This window comes from Panicum virgatum, chromosome 1N (genome assembly GCF_016808335.1).
Source record: "Panicum virgatum strain AP13 chromosome 1N, P.virgatum_v5, whole genome shotgun sequence".
Classification (NCBI taxonomy): Eukaryota; Viridiplantae; Streptophyta; class Magnoliopsida; order Poales; family Poaceae; genus Panicum; species Panicum virgatum.
In genome coordinates this window covers 54564438-54586889 of record NC_053145.1, presented here as the reverse complement: position 1 = coordinate 54586889, position 22452 = coordinate 54564438, and the positions used below count along the sequence as shown (strand labels likewise).

At 44.9% G+C, this 22452-nt stretch overlaps 1 protein-coding gene across 2 annotated transcripts; it reads right to left on the bottom strand.

Annotated features, from left to right (window-relative positions):
• Nucleotides 1-369: 369 nt before the first annotated feature.
• LOC120656725 (tripeptidyl-peptidase 2) lies at nt 370-22224 on the bottom strand. 2 transcript variants are annotated; one of them, XM_039934913.1, is made up of 35 exons: nt 21644-22224; nt 21423-21561; nt 20666-20744; nt 20467-20540; nt 20024-20133; nt 19859-19939; nt 19595-19681; nt 19376-19518; nt 18547-18697; nt 18347-18469; nt 18053-18136; nt 17765-17952; nt 16208-16382; nt 15979-16100; nt 15496-15575; nt 15064-15122; nt 14650-14804; nt 14069-14247; nt 13594-13706; nt 13358-13528; nt 13086-13214; nt 12913-13013; nt 12708-12825; nt 12220-12299; nt 6084-6156; nt 5912-5997; nt 5785-5836; nt 5573-5704; nt 5309-5377; nt 5108-5200; nt 4084-4179; nt 3147-3245; nt 2965-3057; nt 2467-2616; nt 388-727 (listed from the first exon to the last, which is right to left on the bottom strand). In XM_039934913.1, exons 2-35 carry the CDS (start codon nt 21481-21483, stop codon nt 572-574), a joined length of 3762 nt encoding a protein of 1253 aa, XP_039790847.1. In that variant the 5' UTR covers nt 21484-21561; nt 21644-22224; the 3' UTR covers nt 388-571. The 2 variants fall into 2 exon arrangements, with proteins under 2 accessions (XP_039790846.1, XP_039790847.1); XM_039934912.1 differs by lacking the exon at nt 21423-21561 and having other exon boundaries at nt 370-727; nt 21644-22210.
• Between the last annotated feature and the right edge of the window lie 228 nt (nt 22225-22452).

Here is a 22452-nt window from a genome sequence, read left to right as displayed (position 1 = left end):
ACTTGACATCCAAACATTACAGTTGATCTAGTAGCAACGCCAAACTAATGCATCACCATATATAACAATACTAGAACAATAAATTGTACTATTGCTGGACATAACATTTCTAGGAACAATAATAATATTTTCGTGTTTGGACGTTTTCTCTTGTTCATTCGATGCGTTAAGTAATTTACGGCGATGGCTACGTCAGTTCCCAATGCATTCATTGCATAGATGCTCCGTGCGTACCGCAATATCTTCTCTTCCTTTTTTTATTTATAAACAAACTATATGGTGCCACTGTCCAAACTTTGTGACCCTAAATATGAATCGACCACCTGGATCTTTAAAGTCAGGAGTGCACGAAAGATGCCAAAAAGGAAAAATGCCACATAAACCCAGTAGCTTGCCTAGATGCCTTTTTTATATTAATATTTATGAGAAAAATGGGTTCGCTGCAGTTGCCGTCAAATATTTAAAAGAATAATGCCAAGCAAATGACCATCGAAACAATGAACTGACGTAACAATGGCAACTACCGAGCCCTCTGGTGCTAGAGAATGGTAGTAAAGATATGGGTTGACAATCAGAATGGAGGCAGAGTTGGGGGAAAGCGGACTTGCATCCATTGCTTCTCATAGGTTGAAACATGGCTCCATCCAATTTCCTCAATCAACTGGATCTTCAAGTCATAGAGCTTTTTCTTTGGTTCAGATTCATTTTGAATCAAGTCGTTTAGAACCTGTCCATAATGAAAACGGCAAACATTAGCGCAAGCTTAGTGATGAAAATCAAAAGAACAAAAACTAGGGGGCAACAATGGTAGAAAAATTTAAAAAGACTTCACAACAGTAGAAAATTAAATGTGGGGAGTGCCAAAACTTTCAGGGTACTTCAGATTTATTGACTTTGTCTTACAGTTTTATATTAAGTTTCATCCCTCTGTCATTCACGTGCAATTGCAACCACTAAGGGTCTGTTTGGATGTAGATATTGGGAGAGGTGGAATTGAATTGGGTTCAATACCAAGGCAGTCATGGTATTGAAATGGCCACAATTCGAATGTTATTGTTTGGATGACCATTGAATTGGCTTTTGGAATCCTAGCAAGTAGCTAAAATCAATTTCCTGTTTGGATGCAAAATCATGGAATTGACTGGAGGAGGCCAGTAGCAGTCACCACGGCGGCCACAGTAGGAGGAGCGAGCTCGACCCCGGCCATGGCGGGCGGATCTCAGCAGCCGCGACCATGGGGGAGCTCGACCGACCATGGGAAAGAAGGGGGGCCTCGACCGGCCATGGGGGAGAAGGGGGAGCTCGACCGGCCATGGCGGATCTCGCCAGCCGGTAGACGATGGTGAAGAAGGGGGCACCGATGGGGGAGGTCGACCGGCCATGGGGAAGAAGGGCTGCCCATGGGGGAGCTCGGCTGCTGGGGAAGAAGGGACGCCGAGAGCTCGCGCCGCCGCTCGCCATCCTCGCAGCCGCCGCTCGCCTTGCCGGAGCAGGAGAAGACGAGGGGAAGGAGCTCTGTGGCGAGGGGGCTGGTGCATGAGGGGAGAAGGTCTCCGGCAAGGAGAGGGGGAGGGGCTGCTGCGCGGGAGAGGTTTCAGGCGAGGTGCGCAGCCGCTGCCACACGAGGCGAGCGTCGGCTTCTGTTTTTGTTTCGCATGGGGAAGGAGGAGGTTCGATTCTGGTGAATACGGAGGAGGCCTCGGTATCGTGGGCTGGGTCGAGAAAGCAGATGGAAAGTCGCATGGTATTGGAGCTCGTTTCCGCCTGCGAATGTCAAGACCATCCAAACAACAGAATTGAGGGTATTCGAGGCCAATGCCAATTCTTGGGCCTCAATACCAACATCCAAACAGGCCATAACTGAATTCGTATGACAAATTATGGTTGGGGTAGTAATAAACTGATAATTGATATAAATCCCAATGTAGATTGATGTAAATTCTACACAAATTAAGAGTAGATCAAAACAGAAACATATTGACTATCATACATTTCGTAAGACTAATAAAAGTATGCATGACAAGACCAGCCAGCTCAGACTTGAGACCAATGCAAGGGAACAACGTTTTGTTTTCCAATGAATAAACCTAAAATTTCATCGCTTCTAGTAACAACGTGTTGTCCAATGAAAATAAATAAAGGGGTCACTTTTTACTGCTCCTAGCCCATGTACTAGCTAAAATATGCAGAAGATGTGCCGGAACTACAGGAATAGCAAACACTAGATTATGGTTTGTAGTTACAGATAAGTCTTCTTTTCTGCAATATCTACAAGTTTTCGCTTGAACTCGGCAAGCATCCAATTAAACAATAATAACTAGTAGATAGTCATATATTATCATTAAACATGGTTACCAATAAAAATATATCATTCTGCAATTCCTACCCATGGTATCCTCTGATTATATTCATGAAGATTATATGACTGCACTTTCAAATCGTAGGAAACTGGTAGGCACAGCATACCTTCAATGCTGTACCGGGTCTTCCACAGCGTCTTTCACGCAAGACACTCAGAGTGCCATATTTAGCAGATTTGGCATCAATCCATTTAATCAATTCTTTGTAATTCTCCTCAAAAATATCTTTAGCAGATGCCTCAATTGATTCATCGGACTGTCACAAAACAAGGATATGAGTTATGACACAATGCATGCTTTTGAAAATTCAGTTGAAAAAATATTACACCATAAACAAGAAATTAGAGTACCAAATGGACATAGCATTAAAAAAACCCACATATTCGCTGAGCAAAAAAAGTTGAAAAACTAATCGGGATATACTTTGCAATGTTGATATAAGGTTTCCAACATTTAGAATTTCAGGATAAAAGTGATTAAAAGTGGAACAATAATGAGCAAGATGCAGATCAAAGCTCTAGGTTTTGACAACATGAGCAACAAAAACTAAAAAAAAAAGCATTTAGGCAAATGAATCATGAAATGAAAAGGTAAGATGCTGCACCTTTAGTGATTCAATCTCTGCCAATGCAAGACCCTTTTGGTATAATGCATCAGCCAACTGATCCCGTCTTTCTTCCATTTTTTTCTTAAATTTCTATCATGGAGTAAAATATTTCTGGTAGTCAGCATTCAGAAAGAGCTGGTACATTTCCACTAAAACAAAAAAAGTACTCATCCAATTACCTGTGCTTCTTCGTCTTCAGGATCTGAATTTAGAGATAAATACTTTGCCAGTTCCTCTTTATCAATACTGTCCACGACCTCATCAGCTGCAGCAATAACCTGAACACAAAAATTACAAAGTGAAAAAAAAGAAGAAGTAGTGAGTTTTTGTTTTTGGGTGAGCGAAACAGTAGGGAAGCCCTTACTGCTGTATACATATATATATGAAAGATATAAAATAAAGAAAACGAGCTATGCAAAAGCCAAGAGAGCCAAGGTCTTCATAATATAGTAAAGCGAAAAATAAGAAGCACAAACAGCTGTACTGGTGATCTAAGCCAAGAAGAAACGGAGAATTGTAACACATATCTCATCCCATGCAGTTGCAGATAGGCTTCCTTGGGAAAATCTATTTCCAGTTTAGGAATACCGATCTGATCTGTCTTACAGCTAGTAATGAGTTTCAAAAGGCATTATCCAAATGGTTTGCACCAAACATAGAGATGGTAGACAGCATTAAACAAGGAGCATAATCTCATATGAGTACTATTGAGTTGCATGCACCGACCAGTTCAACACAAAAGCTTAAGCTGATGGGGAAAGGCAGGCAATTCACTTATACTCCAACACTCCCCCTCACGTGCAGGTTCCCCCAGGCCGCAAACGTGGAATATTGGAGTGGGCAACAATTTATTTATTAAATTGTGCCAGCTAGGATTCGAACTCGAGACCTTTGGCTTTGATACCATATTGAGTTGCATGCACCGACCAGTTCAACCCAAAAGATTAAGCTGATGGGGAAAGGCATGCAATTCACTTATACTCCAACAAGTACATCAAATTTGTAAATTTGTTTAAACTTTAGTAAGTTCAGAAACTAGACATTATATGCATGGCACATTCTGAAAAAAAAGGTGCAGATCACCATAAATGAAAAGGAACATTAGTTAGTAGTTACCGCTTTTTCATAGCCAATCTTATCATCATAGGTTGCTTTCTGGAGTATGCATTCCAAAATCTTAGCAAGCAAAGGTGTATATTTTGGATATTCTGACTGCAACATGCCATGAAAGGTTAAGTTAGTTGGCATTACAAAAACAACTAATACAATATAACTATGTACAGCTTACGATTCTGACAAGAGAAAAATTCAAACATTAACTTTTTCGGAAAGAAAATAAATAAAATATTTTATTTACCATCTAATAATAATAACTAATATGCAATACCAACCAAGGCTAGAAGTAGTGCATAGCAATTCTGTACGAGTACACAACCTTACCAAAAAGGAAGTAAACTGTCAGTAAGATACTTCGCATGATATAGGACATCAACTGATCAAGTATGTGCATCAGATGTTCCAATCCATATGTTTAGTAAAGTTGAAAGTGAAATTATGTAGGAAACAAAATTATATTTGGAGAAGAACAGTTCCACAGGAAACTGAATATTGCTAGTGCTCTACGATACAACTTAGAATAAAAGAGACTTCTCATGAAAGCCATGTGAATCGAAACAAATCAGATCAATGATTTTTACAACATGAAAAATGGAACATCTTGAGTTTTCCTATACATTTATAGCCTTTTTATGATTGTCATTTAGCCATTACATGGCACCCGAATCAGATATACATAGCCCTCCAAATTTATGTTAACATGATATATTTTAGGGAAAATTGCAAGGTTGCCCTTATTTTGAAGTCCAACTACACGTTTGCCCCTGATTTTTTAACTTTGCATGATGAGTAATTCAGCAGTAATTACATTTGAGGATCCTACAAAAACATCACAAAAGGAAATAACCATCCTTGCTTACAAGATTGCCTAAAGTTTGAACTAGAAAGGAGAGTTGACACATAGTTAACAGAATATTAGACAAGTGATTTAATTTGCACAATGTAGATATCATACCATTTGATCTTTCTGACTACAACTAATCAGAAGGTAAATTGTTAATAAGAATTGTACGTCAACGCTTACCTTCAGAGATGCAACAAGTTCAGACCAGGCAGACTTGTCCTCCTCAGTTTCTTGCTTAAGGCTGGAAAGAAACTTTATCTTGGTGTCCCGGACCTAGTCATGCAATAAATTGTAAGGATTGTATTACTTCCCAGGAGCTTGAATTAGTTATTATTAATCTAAAAAACATCACAGATTTATAATGTTAAAATGGGGACCGACCTCCTCAACTAACTGGTCAGATATTGTCTTTGTTCCAACTGAAACCGACTTTTCTTTATCATCATTAACCTGCGATGACATAATTGTATTGAATATGCTGAACAATGAATGGATGAAACAAAATACAATTGCACATATGAGCAAATTATAGAGCACAAACGTGTGTACAAAAAGTATCAAGACTTTATGGTTCCAGAAAGAATCATAATAACAGCAACCATGGTAGAAAATAGAGAGGCGGCAATTTGATTTGGAGATACTAACCTTTGAGGGTGGAATGATATACGAGATATGATAAGATACTGGATCATGCTGTTTTTGTCCATCTGTCTTGTTAAATGTGCTTACAGTACCATAGGTTATGGACCCGACCAAAACAGCCCCAGGTGGAGCATTCTGCAGGGCAACAAAGTCAAGAGCATGCTTTTGGGATAGTATTTGTATCTAACCAAAATATAAATCAAGAGGATATATACCTTTAGGAGTTGTTCTCTAGATGGAGGACCCACATAGAATGCTTCAGGTTCTCTGAAAATGTAAAGATATGTTGTAACAAAGTGATATTATAGCAAAAAAAATAGCAAACATTTGAGTATGAAATACCCTGGAACTAAAATTGTGGATTTGAAGGTGCCACTTCCAACTATAGGGCCGTCAGGTTCAGAGTAAAAACTCAATGGAATGAAATCCTGCAATAAGGTCACAACATCTACATAAGCCATATTGTTGGTAAATCACTATTCGAAATGTGAAACACCAGTATTAGATGGGATACCTTTTTATCTAGTTTCCTTTCAATAAACAGAACCAATTGCTTGAGTTTCTCCAAGAATTGCACATTCTCATGCCTACACCATTAGATATATTATGAAATAAACCAGAGGCCATGATACATAACATGGTTTACAACATCTGAGTATGATAAGCCTGCAAACATATTGTAGGAGAGAATAATTGCCTGTATTCCTCCAAACCCTAGAAGGGTGAGATATATAGTTCCTATACATGGGCTCAATATACACCAACACTCCCCCGCAGTCTGAACTACCGGCGCAGCGGTGTTCAAGACTGGACAACAAGAAAGCCAACACCCCCCGCAGTCTGAACAACCGTCGCAGTGGTGTTCATGACTGGACAAGAAGAAAGTACAAAGGGCAAACACCCCCCCCGCAGCTACAACTAGCCACCTGCTATGTTGAGGCTGGAACGAAACTCCGAGAAGGTCGATGAGGGTAGTCCCTTGGTGAAGATGTCGGCAAACTGGGAGGTGGTCGGGACATGGAGTACCCGAACATCGCCGATGGCGACCCTGTCGCACACGAAGTGCAAGTCGACCTCCACATGCTTTGTCCGCTGATGCTAAACGGGGTTGGTGGAGAGATACACGGCGCTGACGTTGTCGCAGTAGACGAGCGTGCTCTTAGCGAGCGGGCTATGGAGCTCCGCCAAGAGCTGTCGTAGCCAGGACGCCTCCGCCATGCCGTTAGCGACAGCACGGTACTCCGCCTCGGCACTGGAGCGGGAGACAACCGGCTGCCGCTTTGACGACCAGGAGACCAGGTTGCCGCCTAGGAAGACGGCGTAACCGGAAGTGGAGCGGCGAGTGTCCGGGCAGCCAGCCCAGTCAGCGTCGGTGTAGACAACCAGCTCAGCAGAGGACGAGCGGTGAAGCACCAGGCCGAGGTCCACAGTGCCACGGACATAGCGGAGGAGACACTTCAGCGTAGCAAGGTGTGACTCTCGGGGATCATGCATATGGAGACAGACCTGCTGAACAACGTAGGTGAGGTCCGGCCTGGTGAAGGTGAGGTACTGCATGGCACCGGCCAGACTCTGGTAGGCAGTAGGATCAGTCACAGGAGCACCCAGATCAACAAATAGCTTCGCCTGAGTGTCGACAGGGGTGGAGCAGAGCCTGCAATCAGTCATCCTAGCCCGCTCTAGAATATCGAGTGCGTACTGCCGCTGGCGAAGGAGAAGGCCAGACGGGCGAGGCTCAACAGTGACGCCCAAGAAGTGATGGAGCTGACCAAGATCCTTCATAGCAAACTCCTGCTGCAGAGAGTAGATGACGCGCTCAAGCAACTGCTGACTGGAGGCTGTGAGCACAATATCATCAACATAGAGCAGCAGGTAGTCAGTCTCATCCCCACGGCGGTAGATCAACAGAGAAGTGTCAGTCTTGGCCTCGGTGAATCCCAAAATCAGCAAGAACGAGGCGAACCGAGAATACCAAACTCGAGGAGCCTGCTTCAGACCATAGAGAGACTTGTTGAGCCGGCAGACCATGTCCGGACGACTGGAGTCCACAAATCCCGCCGGCTGAGAGCAGTAGACTGTCTCTAATAGTGTCATGAAGAAATGCATTCTTCACATCGAGCTGGTGCACAGGCCAAGAGCGAGAGAGCGCAAGCGAGGACCGTGCGCACAGTAGCAGGCTTCACCACTGGACTAAAGGTTTCATCATAGTCCACACCAGGCCGCTGGGTGAAATCCCGGAGAACCCAGCGAGCCTTGTAGCGCTCCAGTGAGCCGTCAGCCCGACGCTTATGCGTCGAGATCCATTTGCCCGTGACCACATTGCCACCAGATGGACGCGGCACGAGGTCCCACGTCTGGTTAGCAAGAAGAGCCGCGTACTCCTCTTCCATCGCGCGACGCCAGTGAGGATCCGCCAAGGCGTCGCGGACAGAGGGTACCGGAGAGACCCGTGGCTCTCCCTCGGTGGCGGAGAGAGTCGTAGCCTGAGACGCCATCCGCCGAGTCACCATGGGATGGATATGTCGAGGATCCCGATGGACGACTGGCGGGTGGTACACCGCCGGCTCGACTCGAGAGCGAGGCGGCGGCAGCGACGGCTCCGGTGTAGGCGTCGCAGGAGCCTCCGGAGCCGGAGTCGGCGCCGAACGACGCCAGTACACCTGCACCGGCTGAGCGTACCGCGGCGGCGCCGATGTCGGTGCCGACCGACGCCGGTACACCTGCACCGGCTGAGCGTACCGCGCAGGTGCAGGAGGAGGCACCGGGGCCGCGCGTGGCGCAGAAGGAGACCTCGGGGCTGCACCCGGCAGGACAGGAGGTCCTGGGGCCGCGCATGGCGCGACAGCGGGCACCGGGGCCGCGCTCGGCGCAGCAGGGATCACCGGAAGCGGTGCCGGGAGAACCTGCAGGGAAAGGACAGACAGGTAATGGTGGCTGAACCATCGGGTCAGTCGGAAACAGTGACTCCAGCTCGGGGTCAGGAGAAGGTGTGGAGGAGTAGGGGAAATCCGACTCGTCAAACACGACGTGTCGGGAGATCAGAACGCGGCGAGAGATGAGGTCAAAGCATCGGTACCCCTTGTGGTCAGGGGAGTACCCAAGGAACACACGAGTCGAGCGGGGCGCCAGCTTGTGAGGAGCGGTGGCGGAGGTGTTAGGGTAACACGCACACCCGAAGACCCGAAGGTGGTCGTAGCGAGGAGGGGTACCGAAGAGAGCGTGGTGTGGAGTGGGAGCAGGAGAATCAGTGAACGGAAGGCGGTTAAACAAGTAGGTGGCGGTGTGGAGGCTCTCGGCCCAGAAGCGCGGGGGCAGAGAGGCCTGGATCAGAAGGGTGCGCACGACGTCGTTCGTCGTGCGAATCATCCGCTCAGCCTTGCCTTTCTGAGGAGAGGTATACGGACAAGACATACGCAGCTGAACACCCCGAAAGAGGAAGAAAGAACGGGAGATGGAGTTATCGAACTCACGCCCGTTGTCACACTGGACGGTCTTAATGGTGAGGCCGAACTGAGTGGACACCCAGACAAAGAAGTGGAGGAAGGTGGGAAAGGTCTCAGACTTGGCGCGCAAAGGAAAAGTCCAAGAGTAGTGTGAGAAATCATCGACCACCACCAGATAGTATTTGTAGCTAGAGAGGCTGAGAACAGGAGAGGTCCACAGGTCACAGTTAACAAGGTCAAAGGCATGCGTCGCATGCGAAGAAGAGGAAGAAAAAGGAAGACGAACATGACGACCAAGCTGGCACGCATGGCAAAGGTGCTCAGCAGGAGCCTTAGTACCAGGAACATCGGTACTACGGCTGAGCTGAGCCAGAACATCGCGGCCAGGGTGACCAAGACGGCGGTGCCAGATGGTAGAAGACGGCGTCGCGGCAAAGACGGCAGACGAAGAAGAAGGTGAAAGTGGTGCAGCGGAAGACGGAAGGTGAAGAATGTAAAGGGGCCCGTGCTGTCACACCGGAGGAGCGGACGCCGGGAGGCCGAATCCTTTACAGTGAGGCCAGAAGAGTCAAACTCGATAGAACAAGAGTTGTCAGCAGTAAACTGACGAATAGAAAGAAAGTTATAAACTATCTGAGGAGCAACAAGGACATTGGGAAGAAGAAAAGAACCAGGAGCAGAACCCACGGCGGTGACAGGAAGGCAAGACCCGTCACCAACCATGATGGAAGAAGGACAAGAGGGGTGTGGGGGACGGACAGAAGAGAGGATACCAGCATCTGGGGTAGTGTGGAAGGAAGCACCCGAGTCGGCGATCCACTCGGTGCTGACCGGCGTCGTCCGCCCCATGGCGCTGAAGGACTGTGCCAGTGCGGCCTGGTCCCACCCCCCAGGCTAGGTCGGCGGCCGGCCAGCCATGGCGCCGGCGCCGGCGGCGAGTATGGCCGCCGGCTGGGGCCGAGGACGAGGAGTCCCCCCCTGACCATGGAACGACCACATCGGGAGGCGCCCTGGCCATGAGGCGCTGAAGGATGGCCAGGGCGTACCTCCAGGGGCAGGAGTGGGAGCCGGAGTCGGGGTCGGAGTGCCCCGACGACCTCCACCAATACCACCCGGAGCCGGAGTAGTGCCGTCAGCACAACCACCACGACGTCCACCCCGCCGCCGACGCCCGTGGCCTTCCCCACCCCCGGTCTGGCCGGTGAGAGGAGCACCAAGGAGGGGCTCGATCCGGGGTCCAGGTCCAGAGGGCGGAGTCTGGTGAGAGGACGAGGCGCCGTGCTAGGGAAGGGGGGCGGGGGCGGCAAGGAAGTAGCGGTTCTCCGCGGCGACCCGACGAGTGAGAGCGTCGGCCGCGGAGCGCTCGCGCTCCCAAGCGAGGGCAGCCGCGCGGACCCGCTCCTGAGTCGTCGTAGCCTCGGACTTGGCGGCGAGGAGGGCCGCGGCGAGAGCAGCTTCGGCCGCAGCAGCGTTGGCGGCGGTCTTCGGCCCGCGCAAGGCGGCGGCGGCGAACGGCGCATCCGTGGGGGGCAAACCGAACCAAGGCCACGCGGGCGCGGCCACGGGCGGCGTGGGCGCGGGAAGAGGCGCCGCGGGAGCGGTCAGGGGCGGCCACGGGCACGTGCAGGGACGCGGGTGCCGCGGCTAGCACGGGCGCGGACACGCGCGCCATGGCTTGTGCGCCGCGGCAGCGGGCACGGGCACTGCGGGCGTGGGCGCAGGCGCCGCAGCCGGCGCGGCCGTGGCGGCAGGGCACGCTCGCGCGGCCAGGAGGACGAGCTCGCGCGGGGCACGCGCGGCCAGGAGGGAGAGCCCGCACGGTGGCGCGGTCGCGGCGGCGGCGGCAGGGCACGCCCGCGCGGCCAGGAGGGCGAGCTCGGGACGGGCGGATCCGGCGGCAGGGCCAGCCCGCCCCGCACCCTGGGCGGCCAGGGCGGCGGCGGCGGCGGGCCACGCACCCGCGCCCACGGCCGGAGGGGCGCCAGGGCCGGATCGGGCGGCGGCCAAGGTTCCTGCGGCGGCGGATCGGGGCGGCCGGGGCCACGCGGCCGGCGCTGCACCAAGAGCAGAGGAGACCCGCCCCTGCTCGAGCTGCAGGGGGCCAGCGGCGGCGCCTGCAGCAGATCCAGCGGCCGGCGGAGCAGAGGACCCGGTGCCGGCGGCTGAGCAGAGCAGGGGAGGGAAGGAGGAGAGGGATGAAGGCGGCGGCGCCGGCGGCCGGCCGGCCATGGCGCCGGCGCCGGCTGGGATGGGAGGAAGAGAAACCCTAGGCAAATGATACCATGTAGGAGAGAATAATTGCTTGTATTCCTCCAAACCCTAGAAGGGTGGGATATATAGTTCCTATACATGGGCCTCTAGATTGGCCTCTATACATGGACTCAATATACACCAACACATATAATGAAAAGGATTCCCATGTACCACCATATGATGCAAAAAGAGTGTAGTGTATTTATTTTTCTCAAAAGTGTATTTAAACTACAACCAAAACATAAAGGTTAGTGTTTAGTAACTAAGAACACAAAGAGCATGAAGATAATGCATAACCTATCCTTTTACTATAGGTAAGAAGACATAACATTAATCCTGTTTTTTGCTCATCTAATTAAAGAGTCATCTCTTGTATCCTTATCACTGTCAACACTAGTCAAGATTTGCACCTTGACGACATTTTTTTCTTTTGAAGGATCTAAAGATGTTAGCAAGAAAAACAAGAGAGGAGCCGCGTGCGAGTAATAGGAAGCTTTAGTAAGGAATAATATTTTGTTTTTCTATAGCCATAAATCCAGTGCATGCCATCAGGGAAGCTCCTAACTCATGATTTTCTGTTGGATAAATGATAACTCCACTTTCAATCGGAGCCATCCAGATATGAAAGGACATCTAGCAATAGCATGGTGTGAAGATATTTGAAATCCGATGGTATAGAATGAGACATGACTAATCGATGGTATAGAGATCTGTGTCAAATAATTGATGTGTCAATATATAGGTTGTTGTAGCTGAAGTATTCAAGTTACAATAATGTATCAAAACTCTTGTTATGAGTAGTTGTGTATAAGCACAGAGGTCATAATAAGTTTCTCTATGTTTAACCAATGTATAATCAACACATTTCAATACTATTAAAAACAAATGAGGCCAAACAAATATGAGAATGCATACAGAGATACTTAAGTAGGTACTGTAGGTGGAGAGATTTACCTTATGTACAGTTGCAGTGTGTATTCGCCTTTTGAAAGTTTGACATAACTAGGGTAGACATCGCCAGAAGAGTAAACACGCTGCTTCACACAAAAAACACATTCTAAGGCAATATCAGATATGTTGGTTGGACTAAAAAGTCAAAGGAGTGACTTCGACCAATCATATCAATGTCGATTTTCTGCTCCCTATGTGCACAAACCCAGTTCTGTGGGGAAAATTGACCCTACACCAGATTTAACTGACTAACTAGATAATTTTATAATTCATCTCGCGTATTAATAAAGTTGTATTTTTAAGAAGAGTGAAAACACAAATTCTAAACTCAGATAATTTTACAGGTACATCCATGCAGATCAGGGAAAAGATGAGAATGCTTTAATCAATACTAGAAATAGTCAACAGAAAGAGAGAACATCTAATTCACCACCATTGAAGAGGAACAAATAAGTTAAAGAAACAATTTTCTGAAAGGAAAACAAATGCACCTTGTTTGAATCTGATATTCTATAAAACTGAGACTCAAACTTGTTGTCATATATTCTGTTGTTAAGTAGCGGCACATGGGGCTTTACTTCAGCACTGTCCTCTAGTTTGAACTTGTAACTGCAGAAATCCAGTGAGACAAAGAAATGAAAGCAAAAAAATCCTGACAAGAATGTATAGGTATGTCAGAAGCAAATATGAACTCACGTTAAGGTCAGTGCAATAATTTGCTTGCCAGAGGGTAATCTATCACGGTCAGTGGGAAGTGAAGAAAGATTACACTCCACAGGTCGATAAGGCGTCTTGATCTGCAAGCTTAAAAATCAATTATGAAAACATAACTGAAACTCTTCACAAGCTTCTACAAAATCTCAACTTACCTTGTTCAGGGTGGCAACAGGAGCAAGCTTCTCGGATGCTAGAAGTGATCTAGCAACGATACGCAAGGGTGACTCGCTGCCATCAAGGGCAATTACTTTCTGATCAATGCATATTCCATGGAACACAATCTGCAATTTGAAATGAATATATTCAGCATGGATGGAAACAGCTGATATTAACGAGTGCCTCAATACAATTTACAAAGCCATCTAGGAGGTAAGGATTAAGGCTGACCAGGGGGAACAAACAGTATTCATGTAGATAGAAGTACCTCAAAATCAACACAAGTAGGTTCATGGCTAGCAATTCCGCTAGACCAGAACTGTGCTATGGACAGTTCCAAAGTTAAACCACCTTCTACAGGAAAACTAAAATTCTTCGAAGAAGGTGAAGAGAAAGTAACAACAGCCTCCCATTTGATAGGTCGCTTCAGTGGACAAATCTGACATATTTGATGTTAGAGATTGCATCTAGAAATAGGAACCAAGATAACTTATGTAGTAATACCTGAACAGTATCCAAAAAGAACCTTCTTGGAGTATCAAAAGCTGACGTACGCATGGTAACTTCTGCCCATGAAGCTCCAAAAGGCACATCTACAAATCTCCTTTCAATATGACCTGTAAGAAAGGGAAAATATTTATACAAACTTATATTTATTTTGAATCAAAATAGATGAGTTAATTAAATCTCTAAACTATATAAATAGAAATATAACAAACAAAGAATGAGCCAGAGCTCCAAACTCACGAAAATACTATTTTTCTGAACAAAGTACACTGTGTGAGATCTGGGGGTTGCACAGTTTAGCAAATGACCGGCTGAATAAGTAAATATTTTGGTAGACCTTTATAAGCAAAAATAAAGTGATTTGAGAATCCAAAAATAATTTAGGCACACAGACATAATCTGGTACATCCAAAAACAAGCAGACATACAATTTGAATAAAAATAAAATTTTGTAAGTGACAAAAATGATTACCAGATCTAAACGAAAGGTTTGAAATTGACAATGATGGTGGCTCTCCCAGTAGAGTAATAGGCTTTATTACAGTAATTGGCACGCGGAAAATGGGTCCACGCCACGGTGCTTTGTAATCTATGCCATAAACTTCATAATAGTGAAGGCCACTGCTGATATTAGCAGGATTGACAACAATGCTGCAAAAAAGCAAAGCAAAAAACAAATGAGAAGAGTTTCACTTGACAGAGTTTACAGCACATATTGATCAAATGATTCTGATTTACTATTAACAATGTGCAAATCTAATCGATATGAAACTACATCTAGCTTCAACAGAAGAGCTTTCAGCCTTTTATGCGCTAAAATGCCCTATGCTATCACTTCAATAAAAGTCTGTGATTTAAGCTAATAACCACTGTCCGGTAAAAAAATCAAGTATTGTCATCACTCATGACCAGATGCATATACACCAATAATTATTTTTTGATATGTTCACATAAACTGGAAATCACAACAAATATTGAAAAAACACTATATTAAAGTTGGGCAAATAAAAGAAAAAATAAAACAATCTAGCTGCATAGATAAAAGGTACCAACTTGAAACTGCGCCCATTGTTTGTCACCAATATATATTCAGGAATTTGAACAACAGATGTATCAGTTGAATGCAGCTGCAGGCACTCCTCAAAAGGAACCAATTGCTCCAAGTTACTGGCATCCTCATGAAATTTAGGGTCAAGTTGAACAGTCCACTGAAAAGTGAAACATGATTCTAGTTATCAATATAATAGGAACTTTTAGTATAGATCACTCTTTTGAGCTGCCCTACTCCTACAGGTTACAGAGGGGAAAATGGGGGGAAAAGGTAATTTAACATTTCTACTACCCTATTACAGAAATAAAAGCACCATCTCCGTTGGTCAATGACACTGCTGGCACCTCCAGCCTCTTGTCTGGAAAGAAAAAATACAAGCAGGATAGGGTGGGTTGAACAGGTTAGCGGGAACTAACCTCACTTGATTGGTGACACGCATTACTCCCACGAAGGTATATTCCTCTTAGTTTTGGAACTGCAAGGCAGACATGCTGTCATGCTATCCATTACATAATATATCAACTCAACATCAAAAATCGATACAGATCTTTAAGCTTGTATGTCAATAAAAACACATCAGATGTTGAGATTGCATCATTATTCAAGACTAGAAACAATATAGAATAAAAAACATGCAAGCATGTATACACATGCACATGTAACATTCGATTACTACAAATGCTAATTCAAAATAAAGCATAAATATCGTGCAAATTAAAGAAGTTTTCATGAGAAAAAATGACTCGCACGAAAAGAAAGGGAACATTAGGATTTGATCAAATGAGATTCCAAGAACACTTGGAAGAATATTTATTAAATTAAATACTAAAAACAGATAGGGCACTTACTTGACTTTCCCACTTGATTGATTGAGATTCTGTAAGAAACAAGTGGCAACTTCTTAGCCTGCTGTGCATATTCAAAAGCCCTGCCAAAACAATATGACGTCAGCTGAAATTCCAACACAATCAGTGTTAGCGCGCCCCGCCTAGCCAACCCGACCATAAAACCCAGGTGTTATAGTGGGAGGGGTGGGGGCTTTTATCCATAGTCCATCATTCCCCCTACGGCGTGCGAGCCCGGCGTAGCCCGCAGCAGGTCTCAACACACGAGAAGCGCAGGGGAAATCGCGCAGCGGAAATGCGTGGCCGGGTGGGTTCGAACCCGGGACCTCGGCTCTGGTACCATGTTAGCGCGCCCCGCCTAGCCAACCCGACCATAAAACCCAGGTGTTATAGTGGGAGGGGTGGGGGCTTTTATCCATAGTCCATCAATCAGATCACACAATCTTCCTCATAGAGCATAACATGGAAGAGACAACTGCAGCTAACCTATCAACTTGCAAAAGCCCATTTCCTGTAGTCAGTTTCTCCTCAGGTGCGTGACTTATAGATGCAGCTGTATTCTCAATTGCTTTTCTTACAGAATAAGGGCTTAATGGAATGCCTTCGGCCTGAAATGCATTCCAAATTAGAACTAGTGTCGTTTTCTCTTGCTTTACCAAGCATAAAAAAGGTTAACTGCATTGCATTAACAAAAAAAAATGTTGGCCACACAAACCTTCATGCCACTAACAAGAAGAGCTACCCCACCACAGGCAGAAGGAGATGCCATGGAAGTGCCATTCATGAGCATGCGAGATTGAAGCGTCCAAGTTGGTACAGGAGCAACTGCCCCACCAGGTGCACTAATGGAGACACCAAGATCCCCATCAGCAGTAGGGCCTCGGCTAGACCTTACATTTCCAAAAACAGATTCAAATGTTACTTTCTAAGAACAGGCACGGTTGTAATACACCAAATGAGAAATCAAGCATATTAAAGAATCTAGAATTTGCCACGTATAGTATGAGGATCAAGCGGAAGCAATACCACAAGACAATGTGGCCTCCTTTTCCTTGCATTTTTTTCCTAACAATTACCTTCACTAGAACAAGGATAATATTTCACAGGGACAAGTATAGCATATGATACGCAATTACACATGTTAGATTGAAGCTGAAAGTTTGGTTTCTAGGCCAAAAACTTAATTAGAAGCAGAAGATTACATAAAAGAATCTTATGTGGTGGAACCCAATTACAATCACCAAGATTTACCCACCTACATATTCTGGGGATAGAGCCCACTAGTAACGGGACGCGAAATGGGAGGGGTTTTGTTCCTCGTGTTTTTGCGGAATCTCATTTTCAGGTGGGTAACACACACATATATATCCTGTTTATGTGTTTTTCAAGACATGTCATAGATGGTTATCCCGATTTTAATTAGCTGTTCCCACCTGCAACCAGCATTCGTTTTCCTACTCCCACATCCCCTATGGTCGCTTTGTTCCCGCCATTCCCATCATCGTTTCCGTCCGGATCATAAAATGTGAAAATTTAAATGGTTGAGGAGCTTCCTCACCCGTTCCCATCTGCTTGCACCCATAAAGTTTGTATATGAAACTGTCCCCTCACTGTTCACTTGTTGCACTCATTCTCTCTAGAAAAATATTGCCTAATAAATAAACCAAATAGACGGTAAGATTTTAGTACAGAGAATGATGTCCAGTCTGTTTAGGCTGAAAATTCTCCAGATTAGGTGGCTGCTCTATTAAATCAAATGGGCAAAAAATCGAGGCAAAAGATGTATAAAAGTAGCAATGTGAAAAACTTATCTTTCAGTTTTATCCTACATGACTACATATTGTTCCAAATATTCTAAACTTCTAACTTTGAATTTTGGATATCAAGCATTCAAAGCACTATAAATATCAAAATTCGATTCTGGATTTCAAATACTGAACCCTAAAATATTTAAATTCAAACATTTATGTTAAGGATTCGAAAACTTCAAAGTTACCTCACATAACAACCACAATCTGCTCGCTTCTACTTACATGGGTTGTTTTAACTTTAAAAAAGGCCGCGAATTTGTGCTTTGGTTTACATCCAAAGAGAAGTAGAAGCTAAGCCCTAACAAACACACCTGATTTTAAATTCCTCGGTTGTACCAAACTTATTTTAATTGCATAATATATATTGTCAATCATAATAAGATGACGTCACAATGTCACATGAAATTATTGACCAGGTGTATTATGAAATACCATGAAAGAACTACAGACTAATAACATACCAGGTGTATTCCATCCCCTCAACTGGTGGCTGTACAACACAGTGAGCTCCAGCAGCCATAGCTGGTGAAACATAGGCACCAACACCAATTATGCTTGTACTAGTCCCACCAGGAGCACCAACAGTGTTTAAAGCAGGTCCATTGTTTCCGGCACTACCAATGAATATAATACGATGCTTGTTCACTACCTGTGAAACAATATAGATCTTCAGCTTGCATTCTAAGATAGAATACTGGAACCCAAGAATAAATATGGATAAGAAGTAACAATGCAGTAAAGGATCTCACCTCATTAGAAAGATCAATGAATCTTCCATAGTCGGGAAGAAGGGTAGGCTCTCCATAGCTCATATTAATCAAATCACACTTGTGCTGGATGTCAGAATTTAAGGAATCAGTTCGTGGGAAAAAAAATCTAAGTTTCAATGGAGTGCTGAGCATGTTTTAGTCAAATAGGTATTCCTCAACCATTAAGCACTTCACCAGGATGTATTACGAAGGTAGTGTTCAATAGACCACAAGCAAAACTAGTTTGCAATTCACACCAATAAATGACATACAGAATGGAGGAAGTATTATCACCTCTACAGCAGCTATCAAGGCCCTAACCAGACCTGTTCCTGTCTCCATTGATCCTAAGCGGGTGTCTCCAATCTTACAGGAAATCAATTGTGCTCCAGGTGCAACTCCATTAAGCAAAGGTTCCTGTGCAACAACATATCAAGATAATAGTGCCTTTTACAATTTCCATATAACGAGAAGCCAATGATTAAGTAACGTACATCTGCATGAAATGCAGCAGCAATGCCTGCGACGTGAGTAGCATGCGGAGAGCAGTCAGTTACTATACTAACAAGGTTCCCATTATCATAAATGTTTGCTACAAAAGAGCAAGCATCTAATTTGCTAAAAATTGCATATTTCCGTTCAAGCCTGCACAAAAAAATTGTAGATCAGATATGCAAATGATATCAGAAACATATTGATCCATATAAGAACATCAATGGGTATCAAACAGAAGTGAAAACAAAGATAAAAGTTATGTTTGAATGCCTAGTCTACAGTAGAAATCTAAACTGCATATAAACCGAAGCTAGATAGATACGGTCATATATAAATATAAAACAGCCAGAAGTCCCGACCATAATAAGCCAATAGAGTTAAAATTCTCTTTGGTTAAAACTTAGAAACAAGTAGAGTTTACATTCTGGTATATAAGCATTCATGCACATAAGGTGCATAAAAACCTTCTTTACACTAAAACTGACTCCTAAGTCCCGAGATACAGAATTCGCATTTTGACACCAGAACTATATAATTGCAGTGCCATATATTGAACATACTAGAAAATCAACCATTAGATTTGATCATTTGAATACTTAATGTTCTTTTATTGAACACTTCTTTTTTTTGTTCAAATAGTGAACGTTGCGGAACCATATAATATAACCATGAAAAAGAGTACTTTGTAGCACCCAAATCAGTGATAAATGAAATACAATTCATTCAAACCAGCATAAAACAAAACCAGGATAAGAAATGAACAAGAACTGTGCATGTAAGGGACTGCTGCATCTAGTTAACAACAGAATAACACAAAATTAACCATACCTGTAATTTGTCAACGGAACAAAGTCTGCTAGTTTTCCACCATTATTGTTACCCTCAAGGGTCTGGGTATCAACAGCAACCCTCCATACATCACCATCATGCCATGCAACAATATCAATCACAGGTCCCTTGTCATCGTAACCCTGCAAAAACAGAAGGAACGCATTACACCAGAAGTCAGCTAGAAAAACTCCCTTGCATTATATGTGTTTTTCTTACTTCAGCTTGTTTCCTCAGGTAATCAAGTCTGCTTTGCAGGTCTTCATGAGCCTTCTTCAGCGCGGTGTCATCAGGCTTAGTGTGTTTCTGCAGCCATTAGCCCATTATCACCAAGGTGAGAACTTTTGAATGTACAATTAGCATTGCTCCTGGCAGCAGTACTTGTCTAAACTGCAAAGAGCAAACTGAATGCAGTACATGAAACTAAAAACAGCAAATAGGCAGGAGGGGAGAACCAATGCTGAAATCAGAATGGATGTAAACCTTTTCAAATTCATTTAGCTGCTTCAGAGCATCAGAAATTGCTTCCTGGTTTTCCTCATCCCATTTCTTCTTTCTTTCTTTCTGAAGTTGTGGTGGGTAATCCATGTTAATACCTCAACTTCAACATAAAAAACTTAGGATGCAGATACTGAAAATGAAAGCTACCTTCAATCGAGATGTAAGTGTACCAGTAAACAGTTCATATATTAATTTACAGCCAACATGCCACTCTTGAGAAGGGTTCTTCCACGAGGAGTTTACAACCAAACGAGCACCTGGTGCAAACAGAGCTTAGCATATCAGGGAGGAACAGGAGAATGCCAATCAGAATACGGGTCCTATTGGTAGCATAGCTTTGACTAGACAAGGAACATTCAATCAGTAGTAAACTAAAATTTGACCGGTAGATGATGCCTTAAGAATTTATACGATTTGTATGTGCTAAAATTAGTGCAGCATCAGAAAATGAAAACATCCATAGCCTAGTGTCACAACAAGTAAAAGTAGTTCATGTTCCGATTCATTTTTCAAAAAGAAGTTGAGCTTTTAAATTCTACCTTTTGAGAAGAACAACAAATAACAAAGAAGCTAAACACAATTTGACTAACCTGAAGCACCAACTATAGCACCATCAGCATCAGCTTTCACCACTTTGGATGTGTCAACATCGCCACTACCGGTGCTGCATTTTGGAGCATAAATGTACTTGAAATCTTGAATTGATGAACACAACATTCAAGAGAAGTTGGCATATCGAAAATGAAAAGACAAGAACAGATAAGCAGACGCTGGAAGTGTTGGCTGTACCAATCAATAACGTCAAGGATTTTAGGCTTTCCATCTGAAGTAGTCTGCAACCCAGCAGCAGCTGGATCAACTCCGGAATCTGTCATGTTTACAAGTCACATCAGTACAACACATCTAGGAGAATCAACACCTATCAAATGTATAGAATTGCTTGCAAAATCAAATCCATCGTAGATCACCCAACTACCTAAGACTTGAGCTATGCGAACTGCCCATGCTCTGCTAAACAACAAACTTTCCAGAGGAATACCTAATGCGGATGTAACAGCCTCTGACTACCTCCCATGCTTATTTATCTTGATATTACCAAACTACGGTTATTTATGTTAACAAACTTGGTTGTGTTTCTTTAGTAAAACAAACACATGTGCAAACAAGTAAATCCTTATCTGAACCATGCAACAAGCAAGCGAAGTCATCCCTAAGCGCAAGCAGGGTTCTACAAATACCAAATTATATCCTGCAAAATTCAATTGACACTTCCACAGAGAATGAATCGCCTATGCGTGACAGATATCACACTATACACACTAGCTTAAACCAGAAATGTCGAAAACTCAAATCTACTCCATAAAATTCAGTGAGGCTATAAGATTTAACTAGTTTAACCCACGGAGCCTAACTCAATTGATAAATTCGAAAAAAAAAAACCTGCACTAACAGAGAAAACTCAATCTACACAGCACAATGACTTCGCCTACTTAATTAAACACTGCAACCCAAACAAAGCTATGAACCAAACATTAGTGAACTCCACCCTTCAGTTGGCGACATGCCGTATGGTAGTAGCGCGGCATTCCTAGAATCACCCTCAACATGTCGCGCCGAACACCTCAATCCTACTTCCTCGGCGTCCGCGAACACCAGCTTCCAGTCTCGTGTGAAGTGAAAGTCAACTGCAGCCAACCCATACGGGGGTAGCGCTACGCAATTTTACGCATTGACTAGTTGGAGAATGGGGAAGAAGGGGGCACTCACCGAAGATGGCGATGAGCGCGCCGCGCCCATCGTACTCGGGGTGCGCGGCGAGGAAGCGGTCGACGCCGATCTCCTTCTTCGGCATCAGCGACTCGAGGAAGGAGGGCTCGGTGAGGCGGAACCCACCCGCGGGGGAGGCGGCGGCGGCGGTCGTCTCCTCGATTGGCGGCGGCGGCGAGGAGGACGACGAAGGCATCGCGGTGGTCGCGACGCCCCTGCTTGGGCTCGGGCCTCGGGTCGTAACCGCCGCCGCAACTGCGCTGGTGTTGCCGAAGCGGAGTGGACCGGAGCAGGCGGAGACTGCGAGGAGGAGACGCAGCTGGGCGTGGGCGACTGGCTTATGTAGCGACGGCCACATGATTAGTGCTGCCACCTCACGTCTCCGGGATTTGAGTGTTTAATTTGAACGTTCGTACAATTTAATCGTGGAATCTGCGTGGAAAGCTTTGCTTCTGAAAACGATGATGAGGTAATGAGTGGGGATTTGGAGTGGAGGTACGAATAATGCTGCATTGGAGCTGTGGAGCAACAATGGAGAGACCGCGCCGGCCGCCGGTGGCTGTTGCAGTCTGGCAGCCGGTGGGTGGCTGGAGCTGAACAGATAATTTTGGTGATATCCTGACAAAATAGCTGGAAAATCCAGGATGTGGAGAGGTATGGCCGTATGGGAAAGGCAAACTGAGCCCATACGACTTCATTCGTAGTTCAAACCATCACCATTTAGGAATTCCCACTTCAAACATGAAACAAAAAAAAAGAAAACACTCCGTATTATGCATGTTTGGTCTTTAGAAAGAATTCTTCTGACG